The 19,273-nt window shown below is 38.5% G+C and overlaps 1 protein-coding gene across 2 annotated transcripts in view; it reads right to left on the bottom strand.

The window, feature by feature from the left end:
- Nucleotides 1-19,273, bottom strand: part of LOC127658395 (oxysterol-binding protein-related protein 10-like) — a 93,061-nt gene that overhangs the window by 53,010 nt on the left and 20,778 nt on the right. Inside the window, exon 4 of one of the 2 annotated variants that reach the window (XM_052147665.1) lies at nucleotides 17,013-17,249. The exons of the other annotated variant lie outside the window; for it this stretch is intronic. Coding sequence (XP_052003625.1) covers nucleotides 17,013-17,249 — 237 coding nt within the window. The remainder of the gene's footprint in view (nucleotides 1-17,012; nucleotides 17,250-19,273) is intronic. 2 annotated transcript variants of the gene reach the window in all.

Below are 19,273 nucleotides of genomic sequence, written 5' to 3'. Positions count from 1 at the left end.
GTAGACCCTTTCGAGCAACGTTGACACTACAGAGGATGTGTAAACGTCTTGGTCTTACAGACATTTGGAGACTTCTGAATCCATCTAGGAGGGACTACAACTTTTTTCTTCAGTTCATAAGATTTACTCTACAATAGATTTGTTTTTATATCTGCATCACTTATTCCATCTGCCACTGACTGCTAAACTGGGAACATTTTAGTTTCAGATCATGCTATGGTGTGTTTAGAGATGTTGCCACATATAGAGAAAAGAAAAACATGTAGATGGCAATTTAATACATCCCTTCTACAGGACCCAGCATTTCAACAAATGTTAAAGACATAAGTCAATGTTTAAGTAGAAACCAATTGGTCCTCAGTGTACTTTGTAGGCATGGCATGGGAGGCACTCAAGGTAGTTCTTAGGGGGCGGATCATACAATATGCATCATTCATTACAAAGATCAAAGCACAGGAATTCATAGAACTGGAAAAGAGTATTAAAAGTGCTGAAACAGAGCTGAAGCACAGAATGTCATCCAAATATCTTAAAGAGTTGACTCAGCTTAAGTATAGGTAAAATACTATTTTGTGTCAAAAGGTAGAGTGTTATTTATTCAGGGCAAGACAAAGCCCCCATTGAGTTGGGGGACAAAGCAGGGAAACCTCTTCCCAGATACATAAAACTGAGAGAGTTTTTTTTCCACTATTCCTTCAGTGAAGTCTTCTGGAGGCAATATATTTACTTTTGCCACAGATACTATTAAGACCTTTAAGGATTTCTATTTATAGCTCCATGCCTTCGTCTACCGATAAGGATATTAGCAACTTCGTAGAGACATTAGAACTTCCTAAATTTACAAGTGATCAAAAAGACTTTCTTTTAAAGAAAAGTGCACTACCGACAACCATGATGCAAGCCCTGATCAGTCTCATTCTTAAAGAAAGATAAGGACCCAAATTAATGTAAAAGTTATCATCCAATTTCCCTGATCCAGTTAGATTAAGCGATGTGTTACTCTAATGAGTAATTACATCTATCATACATATAGATCAAGTGGGGTTTATTTGTGGTCGTAGTTCTTCTGATAATATTAGAAGTTTTATAAATATTATATGGTCGGTAGCAAATGATCAGACCCTGATTGCTGCTATATCATGTAACGCTAAGAAGGCTTTGAAAAGGTGGAATGGGACGTGTGGATTAAGTTACTTTATAAACAACCATTAGCAGCAGTGCAAACTAATGGATTCACTTCAAATAATTTTTCTCTATGGTAGGAGAACCCGTCAAGGTTGTCCTCTCTCCCATTTGCTGTTCGGTCTTGCCCTGGAAACATTAGCAGCCGCAATAAGAAAAGAGGATGATTTTCCAGGCATTGTTGCAGGAGGTGTGGTGCATCAATTTCTACTTTAAGCAGATGATATATTATTTTTTGTCCCAGACCCTAATAGATCTATGCCTAGCCTTCATAAAATTATTAATTCCTTCTCCACATTTTCAGGATACAGCCATACAGGGTGAATTTGTTTATATCGGAACCTCTTGCTCTGACAGCATATTGCCCTGCCACAGATTTCCAACCTGGTGCTTTTCAATAACACAAGCAAGGCATTATGTATTTAGGCATTTTATTTCCAGCAAGTTTTAGAGATTTAGTTAGAGTTACTGTAATTTTGACCCATTAATGAAAAGGTTCTCATGTGATATGGATCAATACATTTGTCTATGGCAAGGAAGTTTAATGTTATAAAAATGAATTGTATCCCCAAATTCAATGATCTACTACAGTCTCTCCCACTAGAGATTACTCTTACTTATTTTAAACATTTTGATAGAATATCTAAGAAATAAGATTATCTAAGGAATGGTAAATTACCTCATTTGCATTTCAGTAAGTTACATAGACCAACTGACAAACGAGATTTAGGCCTCCCCAAAATTTTGTTTTATTACTATGCTTTTAGTCTAAGACACCTGGCCCACTGGTCTCTTCCACCTGAGAGATCCCCTCCCTGGTACAACATTGAACAAGTGGTCCTGGCCCCATTCACCATTACAAAGTCTTTCTATCAAATTGCCCAGTGAAGTGAAAATTCATCCCATTATTTAACATTTACATTCAGTATGGACAAAGGTTTTCTGTATGTAACAATTTTATACTTACCTAAATGTTTCCTTAAGCATATGGCTGAACCCCAAATTGTGTATTAACAAGTCCCCCTTTTGCTGGAAAGAATAGTTGGAGAGGGTTGCTGCTACACTTGGTGGCCTTTGTGAAAATGGATCTTTGAGATCATTTGAAAAAATAACACAGCAATTTGGGATTTCTAGGTCTCAATTTTACAGGCATTTACAGTTTGCACCATCTACTTTGTACTATTTTTGTAGTATACAGCCTAATGCTGCAGACACCCTCTGAATGGTGCTCACAGCCATTGGAAAGGGGCATGAAGTGTCAGTGTACTATTCCTTGTTGATTCAGAGTCTTGGTGATGGGGCCTTAACAGCTCTTAAGAGGTTATGGAAAGAGATTTGAACTTGGTATTGGAGGAGTGGGAAAGAATTCTTAAAAATGTTAAAACTGTCTAGGGATGCAACGCTATGCCTTATTCAGTTTAAGATTTTGCATGGTTTCTACTAGACTCCCTCTAGATTGTTTAGGCTTGGTTTAAAAGACACACCTACCTGCTGGCGATGTCAGTTGGAGGATGTAGGCGTAGCACACACTCTGTGGTTTTGTAATTAGATTCAAGAATTCTGGGTAAGAGTCTAGAATTTTGTATGTGAGGTTTTAGACACCAAGTAGTGCCCCCTTGTAAATGGGTATGTACTGGGGGCTCTGTAGCACCCCCATTTTCACCTACATTCACCAAAATTGGTAAATACTGTATATAGTTCTCGTAAAGCCGAAAAACATTCATACTTACAGTCATTAGCTCGGCTCAACAGGAAGTCGGACATTTTGGATTTTCAGAAAATCGCAGGTTCTTAACTTTTAAATATTCCTTCTTAGGGATTAATGTAACTGGCAACAAACATCATGCCAAGACATTGTAGATGCTAAATTTTGAACGGATTTTTGATATTTTGAACGATGTCGCCATGGCGAAGCAGTAGATTTATGGCAAAAAATTGAAAACAGGAAGTGCTTTATATCTTCTGCATGCATTGTGTGATTTGGATGAAAATTCAGCTGTATATTTGGAAATGGGTGCTGATATTTATGCGGTTATTATGGGTCACGTTATAGCGCCACCAATTGGCAATATGAAGTATGGCACTTTTAACAGACTTTGAAATATCCTTCTTGTGTTTTCATGAATTGCTCCAAAATTCTGCAGAAATTCAAGACACTGCTGATGTACTGTTGCCATGGCAACACATTCATTGTTATTATTCCTTTCTTACTATATTTGGGTGTTTTTAAGGCATTTGGCATGTTTAAAATTTCATAACATTTTGCACACACAGAGTCGTTGGCCATTAGTTCTGGTGCAAAAGTTCTGTAGCGCCCCCTTTAAAATGGGTGTGTAAGACAGCCTCTGTAGCAGCCCCAATTTCATCTACAGTCACCAAAATTGGTAAATATATAGTTCCCTTCATGCCAGACAACTTTCATAATTATAGTCATCACGTCTGCCCAACAGGAAGTAGGGCATTATTTTGGATGGGGGTGGGGGGGGTTCTATTTGGAATGCCACCCCAAAAGATTTTGAATCGCAAATATTCAATGTTTGAACCACACTTAATATCATGGTACTGAATTATTATCATTTTCATATTCCATGGTATTTGCATGGTACTTCAAAGAATACCATGGTTAATGTCTAAAATTCCATGGTAATACCATGATACGTCAAGTTAGTAAGACTTGCCTGCTTGTAGTCCCACAGACACTGATGTCATTCCTAAATAATTCCCTGAAACAGGGATATCACACCAGTTCTCTCCTCCACATGTCAAGGACCACTATGATTTTATAATAACCATCTGTCTGCTACAGCAAACACTGAGCAGAAAAGAGGTTTTGCAGTGCACAGTGCCATCGGCTTGCTCATAGCCCAGCTCTCATAAAAGATGTATATACTCTTTATTCTCTCTCCTTGATCTGGTTCTTTTAGAGTGAGTATTACAGGAATGAGACGGGTATCACAGCTGTCACCTGCTCTTGACGCAGAATTCCCATGATCCCTGTGCACAGGTTCTGTACTGATCACGAAGCAGCAGCTGGGAGATCAAACATTCACAAGTGCAGTGTTTTATAATGTTGAATAAAAAAAAGGTGGTCAAAAATAGCATCAATGGAATAGTTCACTGAAAAATGAAAAAGCTGACATTATTATTCACCCCCATGTTTCCAAATTCAAATATGAATGTATTTATTATGTGGAACACCAAATGAGATGTGTAAATGTCTGAGCTACTGTCTTCCAAAGATGGGACCAGGCACTGCCAAGCTTCAAAAAGAACAAAAAAACACCATGAAAGCATCTTAAAAGTAGTCCAAATGGCATGTGCACTATCTGAAATTCTTCTGAAGCAATAGCTATACAATAGCTTTGTGTGAGGAACAGTCTGAGATTTAAGTAATTATTTACTAAAATATTGGTTCATTTTCATTTTATGGAAAAGAGCAGCTTGGACATTCTGTTATAAATAAGGCAGATGCTTTTTGCACCCTGGTGAAAATAATGGTATATGCTATTCACACCACAGTGCAAATAGCAGCAGATATTATTTGCACCCCAACCTTGGTGCAAATAATGGTAGATACTAATTGCACCCTGGTGCAAATAGTGTCAGATACTACACATGAAGTCAGAAGTTTACATACAGCTTTGTCAAATATATTTAAACTAAGTTTTTCACAATTCCTGACATTTAATCATAGAAAATTATTCCCTGTCTTAGGTCAGTTAGGATCACTAATTTATTTGAAGAATGTGAAATGTCAGAATAATAGTAGAGAGAATTATTTATTTCAGCTTTTATTTCTTTCAGCACATTCCCAGTGGTCAGAAGTTTACATATACTTTGTTAGTATTTGGTAGCATTGCCTTTAAATTGTTTAGCTTGGGTCAAACTTTTTGGGAAACTTCTCACAATAAGTTGCTATAAGTCAGGTTTGTAGGTCTCCTTGTTCACACACGCTTCTTCAGTTCTGCCCACAAATTTTCTCAGGGCAGTGCTTTGTGGTGGCCTCTCCAATACCTTGAATTTGCTGGCCTTAAGCCATTTTGCCACAACTTTGGAGGTATGCTTGGGGTAGGGCTGAAACGATTAGTCGACGTTATCAGCAATGTCGACAATAAAAAATCTTTGACAAAAAATGTTGTTGTCGAATAGTTGTTTGATCTCATTTAACATAACACGTGTGAATGGCGAGCTCTGCACACTATGCTAGTTTATAGTCATAAACTGGTGCGATTAGATACACCCTGATCCATAACTGTTCTAGGAGGACAATGTGTCAAAGAATTCAAAATCCTCAGGCTGTGGAGACATTATAATACACTTACGTGCTCACTGCTGATAAGTTCAGCAATGTTGGGTCGTTGCTGACTTGGAGGATCTTGCAGCAATACGTCGCTCGATCACGGCCATGGAGACGAAATTCATTGAGGTGGTTACAAGAGTGGGGGATGTCGAGAAATGGATCGATAATCTGGAGTTATCGGAGAGGGAATTAGCTGCTAAGATGCGATTCAAGGAATGCAAGAAACTCTTACATCAATGGAAGTTCGCTTTTGCACTGATGTTCCTGGCCAAATTGAGAATGGATACTAAGGATGGCCGCTAAATATTTACATGCCCACAGCAAGCATCTTTCATAAAGTGAATGACTGTGTAAGTTATTTGTGGTTCTCATGTTGCAGCCAAGTGGGCCTGACTCACTGAACATTCACTTGATTGTTTGAGGAACTGAGCAGCTTTTTTGTTTCTTTTTGTGCTGTTCCACCTAACGTCTGGAGTTTTTTGTGTGGAATAACACTCCTTCGGAACAGTTTGTGGATGAATCTGCATGTTCTTAGTGCTTATGCCTCCTATTGGCTGGAGTTTGTTTTGTGGAATATTTCTTGCAGGACATTGGCGTGATTAGGTCAGTTGTGCACTCAGCCGAGAGGGCCTGACTCGCTGAACATTCACTTGACTGTTCGAGGAACTGAGCACCTTTTTTGTTTCTTTTTGTGCTGGTTCCGCCTAGTGGCTGGTGTTTGTAACTCACCTTTGGGACAGTTTGTAGATGAATCTGCACATTGTTTGTGCTTATGCCTCCTATTGGCTGAAGTTTGTTTTATAGATTATTTTCTGTTGTGTAATTCTGTCTCACAAAATGTGAGAAACACCGGACTAGAGAAATCCGACAGCAAAGTTGTCGCAGGCACTCTTGTAGGCATACATGGGCTGTTGAGTTTAGAGGGATGGACGCTGGTTGGCGCTGTTCATTTTCCAGTTTTTTGTTTTTTTGTCCGGGGGGGATGTTCAGGGTTTGATTGTTGTACTAATGTTGGAATGAGGTTGTTATAATTGTATTTTTGACACACAATCTATTTTTTCTAATTCAGGGGTTAAGGTTGATTCTGGCTAATATTTACACACCTAACGCTGATGATCAGAGCTTTTTTATAAATCTTGAAGGGATGTTGCAAGCTGCTGGCACCCGTCATGATATAATATTGGGGGGGGAGACTTTAATCTTTTGATGGACTCAGTCCTTAATCATAGTAAAGCAAAAGTGTGTAAGCCCCCTAGAGAAACAGTGACGCTTCACATGATGTGTAAAAATCTTGGTCTTATAGATATTTGGACACTTTTGAACCCATCTAGTAGGGACTATTGTCAGATATACACCGGTCTCCCCCTCTCACTCCCTCTCCCCGGACTACTAATCACACACTTGATCCCAATTCATCACGTTATTACCTCCCCTCTAAATACTCACCCCGCCATTCCATCCTCGTCTAGTCTCTGCAAGGAACACTCAGACTTACCTGCTTGCCTTGAGTACTATACTTACATGAAGCTTCATTCGTGTCCTTGAATACCTCATCCATGATATCCTAAGGGCTCATCTTCTTTCTTCGACGTCCTGGAGTGGTGCTCCTTTTCCATTATCCCTGGAAACACGAACTCTGTCATTATAAGCTGTTACTAAACCCTCTTATAACTGCTGACTTACCTGAAAAGTTATCATCTTCAATAAAGCTTCCGCTACTTGGTTCAACCGGTCATCTGTGTTGTATCGTGACAACTCAATTTTTTCATCAGTCCATAAAATTTATTCTAGAATAGATTTTTTTATTATATCTAAGTCCCTCGTTTCATCTGTTGTTGATTGTTTAATTGGAAACATTTTAGTCTCAGATCATGCCCTGGTCAGTTTAGAGTTGTTGCAACATACAGAGAAAAATAAATCATATAGTTGGCGCTTTAATGAATCCCTTTTGCAAAATCCTGAATTCCAATAAATGTTAAAGGCTGAAATCTGCCTTATATATGGAGGTCTTCCATATAACTGGTCCTCAGTATCCTCTGTGGGCATGGCTTGGGAGGCAGTTAAAGCAGTTCTTATGGGTCGGACCATACAGTATGCCTCATTCATCAAAAAATTTAAAGCAACGAGAACTAATGGAGTTTGAAGGGAATTATAAAGTGCAGAGAGGAAGCACCAAATGTCATCCGATTGCCTCAGAGAATTTACCCTATTGAAATACAGATATAATACTATTTTATCACGGAAGGTGGAGTTTTGGCTATTCAGGGACAAAGCAGGGAAGGTTTTGACTAGATATATAAAGCAGAGAGAGTCTTTTTCTACCATTCCCTCAGTGAAATGTGCTGGTGGTGAAATATTTACCTTAGCCATTGATATTAATAATGATTTCTAAAGAATTCTATCAAGTAGAATTCTATCAAGTAGAAGGCTGGGGTTTTGGGACTTGTTTGTTTGGAAATGGGGCAATTATTTTGTGTTTTTGGGGGACACTTGGGGAGGGGATGTTGAGAGAGAAGTTTAGTTTAATTAAGAATGTTTATTATATTTTCGTTTGTGTGTGTGTGTGTGTGTGTGTGTGTGTGTGTGTGTGCGTGCATGTTTGTGTTATGATATGTGACCACGGGGTTGTTCGTTGGTGGTCAGGGTGGGGTTGGTGATTGGGGAGGGATATTAGTGGGGGTTAAATGTTATATGTTGATTCGCTGTATATGTATTGTTTTTCTTTGTTCTGTATTTATGAATCAATAAAAAAGGTTAATTGGAAAGTATTGACAGAAAGAACAGCACACCCCTTAGCAAAGATGGTTTTAGCACATCTCTATGCACTAAAAGGGTTTCTCATGAAAGGAAATTGTAGATGCCAGAACACAAAATCAATTTCTCTTACTCCAGCTCCTCTTCTTAACACCCCCTCTCAAGTTCCTCCTCCTTTACAAAATCTTTTTTACTTATTGTGTCTCTTTCCCTTTTTTTCATTGTGCTTTCATCATCTCAACTATGTTTTCACAGCTGAAATGTTCATAGCAAGAAAGTTGCACACAATTTCTTTTTCTTTAATGCGACATGCCGCAATTCCACTGGTTCCTATCAATCTACCTTGGCTACAAAATAAATGAATGCATCCTTTCTGAACCACCAACAACCACCTCTATTTTGCAACATGATATTACAACAATTAAAGGGATTGTGGAGATGGGATCATGGCCGTGTGTCTGTCAGTGGGGAGAGAGGAAGCGGTAAGAGCCATCACCTGGTGATTACTATCTCTAAACACCTGTGTCTCATTTCAGTGAGGCGGAGACGGGCTTTAAAGGCCGGAGGAAGGCCAGACCTGGAGAGAGTGTCTGACACACACACACACCCAGACTGAATCGAAACGCTGAAAAGCTGTTTATATATTTATGCATCTATTGAGTTTGTTTACTGTTATCATTGAAGCTTTGTGTGTTAACTGAAGTTCTTCCTGGAAAGCATATTTTGAGTTAAAGCCCTTAGAATAAAAGAACACACGTGGACTGCGATACCGGCTTCCTTCTTGCCTCCCACTTTTTGAACCTCTACAGGGATATTTCAACCAAAAATAAAGGAAGTGGAAAAAAGAATACAAGTTTGTAACAACATGAGGGTGAGTAAATGATTGATAGCATTTTCATCTTTGGGTGAACTATGCCTTTAAATTCTCTTTTGTGCCTTAAGTCTTCATTTGGTAGCTCGACAGAATTCAAATGCCAACAGAATAATGCAACTCTACTGCCAGTCACTTCAATTCAGCATTCCATTCAAAACCACATTTAGCATCAGGAACTCGTTAAAGGGATAGCTCACCCAAAAATTAAAATTCTCATCATTTACTCGCCCTCATGCCATCCCAGAAGTGCATGACTTACTTTCTTCTGCAGAACACAGATCAAGATTTTTAGGAGAATATTTCAGCTCTGTGGGTCCATACAATGCAAGTGACTGAGTGGCAATATTTTGAAGCTCCAAAATCCACATAAGGACAACATAAAAGTACTTAGACTACTCTAGTGGTTACATTAATATCTTATCAAGTGATATGATAGGTGTGAGTGAGAAACAGATCAATATTTCAGTCCTTTTTTTTACCAAAAATTCTGATCCTTGCTCAGTCAATCTCCACTTCACTTTCACATTCTTGTGTTTTTGATGATTCACATTCTTCACGCATATTGCCCCTACTGGGCAGGGAGAATTAAAAATTCTCCATTTTTCAGAGAAAAGAAAAATGGACTTGAATAATGATCTGTTTCTCACCCACAACTATCATATCATGTCTGAACACATGGATTTATCCACTGGAGTCATATGGATTACTTTTATGCTGCCTTTGTGTGGATTTTGGAGATTCAACATTTTGGCACCCATTCACTTGCATTGTGAGGTCCAACGGTGTATGTAATGGGCATAGCGCGTAATTTATGTATTTTTTTCTGCAGAAGAAAGTCAAACATTTGGGATGCCAGGAGGGTGAGTAAATCATGTGAGAATTTTCCTTTTTGGATGAATTATCCCTGTTAATGCACCTACAAAATATGAAGTGCTGTAAGAGAAAAATAAAGTGTGTGTGGGTGTGTGTGAGCGTGTATTTATCACTTTGTGGGGACCAAATGTCCCCATAAGGATAGTAAAACCCGAAATGTTTGACCTTGTGGGGACATTTTGTCAGTCCCCATGAGGAAAACAGCTTATAAATCATACTAAATTATGTTTTTTGAAAAGGTAAAAATGCAGAAAGTTTTCTGTGAGGGTTAGGTTTAGGGGTAGGGTTAGGTTTAGGGGATAGAATATAAAGTTTGTACAGTATAAAAACCATTATGTCTATGGAAAGTCCCCATAAAGTAAGTGTGTGTGTGTGTGTGTGTGTGTGTGTGTGTGTGTGTGTGTGTGTGTGTGTGTGTGTGTGTGTGTGTGTGTGTGTGTGTGTGTGTGTGTGTGTGTGTGTGTGTGTGTGTGTGTGTGTGTGTGTGTGTGTGTGTGTGTGTGTGTGTGTGTGTGTGTGTGTGTGTCGTTTAGCGCACTGCGCTATGAACCTGGCGACCTGAGTTCGATTCCCGCCAACACCACTGACGATTATCTGAACTGGTCCTGGGCCTCCCCTAGGTCGACTCAGCCTAAAATGAGTACCTGGTGCAGTGTGTAAAAACATCGCCACTGGGGAGACAAAGGCGGTCGGGCGTGGTGCTGGCCACCCACCCCCTCGTGTACCGTTCCAGCCTTCATAGGCGCTCGCTAACAGCACTTGCCCCTACAGTCTGTTAAGACTAAATGGGGGATCTTTGTGTTAGAGGAGAAGAGCAGGGATGGATTACTGATGGGACCAGGGGCCCTTGACTGCCCAGGGGGGCCCTGGGCTTTAAGGCTGCGTGATCCACTTTGGCTCGAAATCCCATCAACAATGAAAACTAAAACCAACCTTCCCAACAACTTTTGGAGGAGGGGGCCCTTGCAAGTCATAATCCGTCCCTGGAGAGGAGGTGTCTCCGTATGGGCATCTTTTCAAATACAGAACTGCTTGCCACATCTTTGACTGACAGCCCAAAAATAACCCTCTTGAGCTCCTTATCAGTAAGTGTAAATTAAGCTGGATAAGTTTAAATGGGTCCAGGGCTGGGCAAGGTAATGTAGTGGGGCTTGACTGAAGAGTTTAGGTGACTGAGAAGGGATTGAATCCACCACACAATGCCACATTTATGAGAATGTCATTAAGCTATTGCACTCACTTTAAAGTGAATTATCTTGTCAGCATTACTCACAGAAAAAATATTCTACCAAACATGCTGACAAGATATGCAGAGATTGATAATAATAATTTCCACCATTTTTTTTAAAATGCTTTTTATGAGGCTCAGCTGGTTTTCAATGACTAGCAGCATGTTTCCTTTTGACTGCCAGCGAAAGTGACAGTGTCGCTTAATTCAAAGGACAAAAATATGCCCCAAGAGCTAGAAAAAGCAGTTGGTTGTCAGGAAAATTTCACACTACAGGGTCATCCAAAATGCCAGTTTGAAACACAGCAAAAAGCACCTCTCCGAGATGTTTCTTTGATATCATGGTGTACAAATACTATCACTGCATTACAAAGCTGGTTAAAATAGATTAGATTTAGATGATTCAATGATATTTTGGGAGGTTGCCAGGGTGTTGCTATGCGGTTGCCAAGGTATTCCGAGTGTGTTTACCATAGATATCTAATTCGAGTGGTTCGGATACATTAACTGTGCCAGCATTTTGGAACAGTCAACAAGACATGTTTGAATGTAAGTGGAGGAGATGCCTCGGGCCACTGCATAAGCTGCTTTTGTGTGGAAACGAGGGACTACAAATGTTTCAAGGAACAAAAAACGAATTAAATGTTTTTTTTAAAGAACTTAACAGGAACAAAATCACTTTCAATTGTTCCGGAGTGAAAATATCATTCTTAGATGCTATTTGATTAATAAATTTGCTTCGACTCTGAAAATGCTAGTTTAAAAAAACAATGTTAAAACATTTGTTTAAATCTTATAAGGGCCAAATGGTGATGTCTATTCCAACCGTGACTTTGCAAAGTATGTGTGTGTGTGTGTGTGTGTGTATGCAGGGAGATTTAGGCTATTAATTTATTTTAGGTGGCCAAATGTACTTTTTAAAAAAAATAATATTTCTGGGTATATATTTAATGCTAAGAAAACATAAAAATTAAAGGGCTTATTTTGTCTGATTTTGAAGTGAAGTCCCTTATTTTGAGCTTGTTTTTTCCCAAAACGGTGTTTCTCTTGTGAGATCTGGGAATACTATAAATAATATATCACCCACCCTAAGCACAAAGTAACGTAATTTTAAAAAGAACATTATTAACCATTCTTTTATTTCATTCTAACTGGTTACAATTTGGAGAGGAGACAGCAGAATGCCAGAACTGGATTGGAAAAATAAATTTTCAGTTCAGAATGAACCAAACCTTTTTAGCCCCTGGTGGAAACTGTTCATCGATTAATAAATGGACTAACTGGGTGTTAATTTTCAATATGTTTGCCATAATATATTAATTTTAGAGAACTTTATTTCAAGTTTGCTATGAAAATTTAAAAAAAGAGAGAACCGAAGTCACAGGAATTTTGCATTAAGTAGGATTTATTTACAGTACAATCTTTGCAATACTCTGAGAGCATTTTCATATCTATGGTTGGCTAACATAATGTAAATTATGAATGCAACACTGCCATTATTTAATATCTGTGTAATAAAAGCTAGTTTTATGGTAATAGTAATTTTACTGTTATACTGCAATTTATTATCCATTTAATTCATACCTCAGTTTAATAGCCCAGCTTATGGTTTATAATATTTATGGATCAAGCTTACCAAGTGAACAATGGATGATAAATGATTTGATAACAATTCAATTATTTGAATAAACAAATACTGTATATTATGGATGTTTTTGGACCTAGATTAATTTCTGATTGCATTTATGATTAAAGTCCCACCACTTTTATTGCCATCAGACAGTGCTCTGATGATCATCATTATTATAGAAGCATTTAAACAATGTGTTTAATTTGGAGGTTTTCTGTCATTACAATATTGTCCAATGTTTATGGCAAATCAAATTCTGAGACAATTGGCTTGAAAAGTCTCCAGACTGTTGCATACCATTTGTCAATTCCCTTTCATGTTTACCGATGGCTCTTGACCTTTCCAATATGGCAGACGTGCAAACGTATAGTGGTCCATGGGAATATCTGCTAATGCGGCATCTATGTATGGATATCTATGTTTTTACCACATTACTATGCCATTGGTATGGTTTTCAGAATGGTTGTTGGTATGTTGAAATGTGGTTGCAAGTGTGTTCTGGTAGGTTGATGGGTGGGTGGTTACTAAAGGCTTGATATTTGTATCCCTTGATATGGATCGGTTCCCTCCTTCATGCAAGTCTATGATTTTTTTGTGCAATGTTTATTGTTCTATTGTATGTATGATCACTAATAGAAGTACTAGAGCACCTATCCTCACAAGGACACACAATGTGAGGTATCATTCATGTCTGTAGCACAGGCGCAGGATGAGTTACACACCTACATTTAATACTTGGGGTTAGGGATTAAGCATGAGACACAGTAACAGCCTCGATATACTTCCAGATAAGCTCCTTTTCGTTCTTCGTTCAGAGGTAAAAAGAATTTCTAAACAGCCAAGCAGCGATATACTGTTTCTGAACAATAATACACCAGTCACACCGCTGTGGGAGGCGTTTAGAAGTACATATAAAGCCGCTACATGTAAAACTTTACCCAATGTGTTATACTAAAATGTGTTATCAATGACTTTATGCCTCATTCAATGGGTAGACTTCACATCAGGTTCATAAAAGAAGCCGTTTTAATCACTCTATGACATATTTTAAATAATATGCAGTAGAACATTTTCATTTTGTCTTGTTTATATTCTGAATTCCTGATGTTGATGTGCTAACGCGCTATCCCCATTACATGCGCTGGTTACACCGATATTGGGATTTATAATGACACTGATACTATTGCAAAGATAAGTGTATAAAATCAATAATGTTCAGAATAAAGACAAAAGATAATCATGGGCAAATCTTACTTTAGACAGATGTGTGAATGGCTTTTGCTGCAAATGGCACATGAGTGAATGGGCTCTTGAGATTATTTGAGTAGATTTGACTAATTCAACAAATAAATCACATGACATGGTTTTGGAAAATGTTCCTAAGCAAACGATCGTACAAATGTAGGTAACTTGCACCAGGTCGCTAATAACTCTACACGCTGATGTGTTCCTGTTGACTGATTTTGACTCTCTAAACAACATAAACAGAACTTGCTGTCGGCATCAAGGTAGGTGGAGCTCTAGGTCACACCTACAGATCATGTGGACCAATAGCAGTAAGGTGTTTTGCTATTGAATAGAACTTTTCCTAAAAGTTCACACAGCAAGCCATTAAGAGCCACTGAAACGAACTAAAAAAAACACTAATTATTTGACTAACAGAGAACGGATATTCAAATAGACTGCTGAATAATTTCTACCTCATGGCTGAGACGCACATGTTTTGAAAGCACTTTTTATGAGGCTCAGCTAGTTCCTAATGACCTGCTGCATATTTCGTTTTGACTGCCAGGGAAACTGACGGAGGTGCCCACAGTAATTTGAGGACAAAACAAAAATGCCTGAAGGGCCAAAAAAAAATCAGCTGTTTGTAAGAAAATGCCACACTAGAGGGTCAGATAAAGGTTTTAAAGGGATAGTTCACCCAAAAATTTAAATTAAATGAAAAAAATCATGACATCCCAGGTGTGTATGACTTTCTTCATTAGAACATATTTGAAGAAAATTAGAAAAATATCTCCGCTCAATAGGTCCTTAAAAATGCAAGTGGATGGTGATCTGATTTTTGAAGCTCCAAAAATCACAGTCAGCATAAAGGTGCTTATCCTGTTTGTCTCAACCGAGAGGTTGAGTTTATATCCGTCACATGGCAATTATAATATATCACATGAGAGACCCTGTGATCTCCACCTTCTTGTGAAGCTTACCAGAAGCAATGATTTAGAATTAAAACGTACTTAAATATTGATCTTTCGCAATAAAAGTGATTGTATCGCTTTAAAAGACTTAACAGCTGGAGTCGTATTGATTATGTTTATGCTGACTGCCTGTGATTTTTGAAGCTTCCAAAATCAGATCACCATCCACTTGCATTTTAATTACCTACTTTGCTGAGATATTTTTCTAATTTTCTTTAAATGTGTTCTGGTAAAGAATTAAATACATACACACCTGGGATATCATGAGGATGAGTAAATAATGAGAAATACAATTTTGGGGTGAACTATCCCTTTAAATGTGAACTGCCAATACGAAATACACCCAATAGTAAATCTTTGAAAACATAATAATTTGAAATTTATGTGATGTGTCATTAAGACATTGTCATTCTGGTCATTTTAGTCAAAGCTGCACATTAATGGACATTTTCTGTAGTTAAAAAAATGAAACAATTTCGGTTTCAAACATCCTCACTTCATCGGTAAGGCATCATTCACTGCAACAATGTCAAAACAATGTGATGATACAGACTTCCTGCTGAACAGACACTTTGTGAGGCTGACGCAGCACACACAGACAAGCTGAGGTTGAGATGTTCCATAAGAGAGGCATCTCAACACAGCCGATGCTGCTGACTGCATACAAACCTCTGTCCTCCCTTCAAAGCTTAAAGGAATAGGTCACACAAACATGAAGATTCTGTCATTATTTACTCACCCTTATGTTGTTCCAAATCTGTAAGCTATTATTTGTTTAGTGGAACACAAAAGGAGAGTTTATGAATATTCTGATTAGTTTTTCCCCCACAAAACAACAGTTAAAGCTGAAGTGTGTAATTTCTGTGCCACTTGCTTAACAAAACAGAATGGCAAAAATAAACAATCGTTGCATCCATGTACCGATTCGTGTCCAAATACACCAAAAACAGTTTGCCAAATTGAACTCCTTTCCTGACAAAGCATTTTAAAACCCATTGCCTAATCTGAGAAATGTCGATAAGAGAGCGGGATGCAACCTCCAAAGACCTCCACCTAAGGGGCTGTTCACAACAAATGCTTTTGAAACCATCCAGTTTACCATTTGTTTTTCTATGTAAACACGTGCTAGACAAACATCCTTAATTGTTCGTGCAGGGGTGCTGTGTTTTTTAGATGCCGTGTCAAGTTAAAAAAAATCATCTTCAACCTTTTAAAACACCTCTCGAGACACCTGCTTCTGTTAAACTGTATCTGTGGCACTGCATCTAGCCTTTTTAGTGCAAGAATGTGATCAGTCTGAAGTCACCGTCAGTGCTAGCCACACTAAAATCAAAAATTTGAATGCACAGTTTTAGCATTCGAATGAGCTTTTTTTTTTTTTTCTCTTAAATTCAATTAATATTTGAATTTAAACATTTTATTTCACAGCACTATTGCTATATTTTTAAGCCCTACAATAGTTTTGTGTAAAGAACAGAATTTAAGTCACTTTTGAAAATCTTCCCCTCTGCCACAGCTCTGAAATATAATTAGGAATCAAAAAGTCGTTGACGCCAAACGGCATAGGTTCTTGCAGTTTGAAAATGCATTTTAAAGTTACAGCGGAGACATATCTACTTTTAAGTTGCTTTATGGGAGTTTTTGCATTTCTGGATCTTGACAGACATGGTACTTCTATTGTATCCATTTAAAGAGCTTCCTCACTTGTTCTGAAGAAAAATTCTCCATTTGTGTTACACAGAAAAAAATAACAGTATAAAGGTTTGGAATGACGTAAGTGTTTTTTTGGGTGAATTATCTCTATAAAAGGAAAGATCTGTGCTACATACAATGTATTCCAACATGTGTCACATAATATTTCATGAACATACCAAACGGGAAGCAATCCGTTATGCATTAAATCAAAAAACCCTGCCATCTCACACCAATGGCTACCTAGACTCTCTTTTGTCTCTGTCTGATGCTGTCCCTACCTCTTTGACCTGGTGCAGTTCTGCAGGATGCTGACTGCAGGCCCGCTGGCTGGCGGTGGGGGACTTGTGGTGGGTGATGGTGATGACAGAGGCGGGTGTCCCATGTTGAGGGGGCTGTCTGTGAACGGATGAGTGGGAGGACTGCAGGACGGGGTGCGGGTGCTGGGAGAAGCTGTGGGTCCGGCCAGTAGTAGAGGAGGTGGAGGAAGTGTTGAAAGAGGAAGAGGAGGTGCAGGCCTGAAAGAGACAGCAGCAATGGCAGCAGCAGAAATGAGTGGGAGAGAAGATGGACAGGCCTTGCTTGCCCATGGGGACAGACACCGGCCCAGTGCCGCCTGCACGACCTGCCATCACACAAAAGAGCATTGCCGGCCAGACACGATCAGGACAGCACCCACATACAGACCAAGGAAGGGAGGGAGGAAGCAGGGAATGAGAGTGGAATATGAGAAGGGGAGAGAGAAGAGGAGAGAGCTTCCTGTGGAGCATTGTTCTCACAGATGTAGATAAAGGATGTCACTTGTATGAAATGCTTTCATCTCTAAAAAGCTCTGCAGCTCAACCTGAGTACTGTAATCTCATTCCATCAGAGCTAATCAGAGACATCATTTTTCCTTGATTCACAAAAGCATTTAGCGCAGTGCTGGTGAAAAACAAAATTCAAAAATGCAGGTCCATAATGCAGGCTTTTACAGATCATTTCACTAAATTGCACTGGACATAAAAGGATAGTTCCCCTAAAATTGAAAATTCAGTTATGTTCCATATGACTTTTTTTCTTGCACGGAACACAAAAGGAGATGTTAGGTAGTATGGTAGTATGGGTCTTCGAATATTTTATTTTTAAGGAACTATTTTTAAATTTTACTGCTGACTGGTCACAAAAGCCCAGCCCATGTTCCTATGATATTCTGGTCCCTAAATATGGTTCCAGTTCATCATTGTACCCATGGATATGGCTCGGGTCCCTCCCTCAAAATGAGTCTATGGGCCTTTTTTTCACTCATTTTATAACCCACCCCATAAATAAAATGCTTGGAAAAGTGTCTGTACATCTCTCTCGAAGCTGAAAAATATGAGGCATCATTCATGTTTGTAACACAAATGGTGCAGAATGAGTTACTGTATGTGTCATAGTTTAATACTTTATTTTAAAATGTGGGTTTGTTCAAATCCCTGATAACAGTAATGTTTGCACTAGCAAGCACCATAAAAAAGTTCCAATTTCAAAAGTCATTCTATATACAGTACATTTCCAAAAAAGCTTCATATGAAATGAACAAAGGATGTGGTAAGGTAAAATAAGTTAATAGTACCTGTGCATTCTTGGGAAACAAGAGAGAACATTGCTCCCCTGTGAATTTCAACATGGACTCTTAGGCTTGAAAGATCATACTCTTTGATACAGGCCAAAATGAGCCCACAGTATGAGGCTTTCTGTACATACAGGAATGAGTATATTATTCAGGCCTAATGGAGCACCCGTCCTCATGAAATTGCATTCTCATAGTCTAATGGCAGTCCATTGTACAGCCCTCTGACATTTCAGCTTGGAATACAAGGTTACATAAGTCTTACATTATCCAAACCCTTAGACCCCCCAGAGGAGGGCAGAGCACAGTCTCTAAAAACAACACCATAAAATATATGAGAGTATAATATTGTGTATCTAAAATATAGTATAAACTGCAGAGTATTTATATATTTATTTACTGTTTTCAAGTGCGAGAAATATTGGAAGGCTGTACATTTTTATTTTTATAAATATTTAGTAGTACACTAGTATATACATGGATTCACAGTTAATAGACAAGGACTAAAAGCCAAAAAAAAAATTATAATTATAATTTAAAAACCTGCATTTTGTTTGTCAACCTTAATGTCAGCCAACACGTTTGCCAATATTAAAATATATTTGTAGGGCTAAACGAATAATCAAAATAAAAACTAAATTAGTGATTATCAAACCGCAAGGGATGCGATTTAATTAAATATAGGCTGTGTTTCGTTTGGAAGGCTGCATCCTCCGTCGGCCGCATACGTCATCAAGGCTGTCTCATTTCAGAAAATGCAGCCTTCGAATGCAACCTTCTTTCACGGGAATTCAGAGGATGCATGAGGTGTATCCTTCGTGGGCACTCACAGCCCACAATTCATTGCTTCAATGGAAATGTCTAAAATAAAACGACGGCAATTTGCCCGGAAACATGATGTTCAAACGCAAGTAATGTTAATTCCCAAGTTGAAGTACTTCAGTAGAT

This window comes from Xyrauchen texanus, chromosome 17 (assembly GCF_025860055.1).
Source record: "Xyrauchen texanus isolate HMW12.3.18 chromosome 17, RBS_HiC_50CHRs, whole genome shotgun sequence".
Taxonomy (NCBI): domain Eukaryota; kingdom Metazoa; phylum Chordata; class Actinopteri; order Cypriniformes; family Catostomidae; genus Xyrauchen; species Xyrauchen texanus.
Note: the sequence above shows the minus strand (reverse complement) of the source record. Positions and strands in the feature narration are given on the sequence as shown.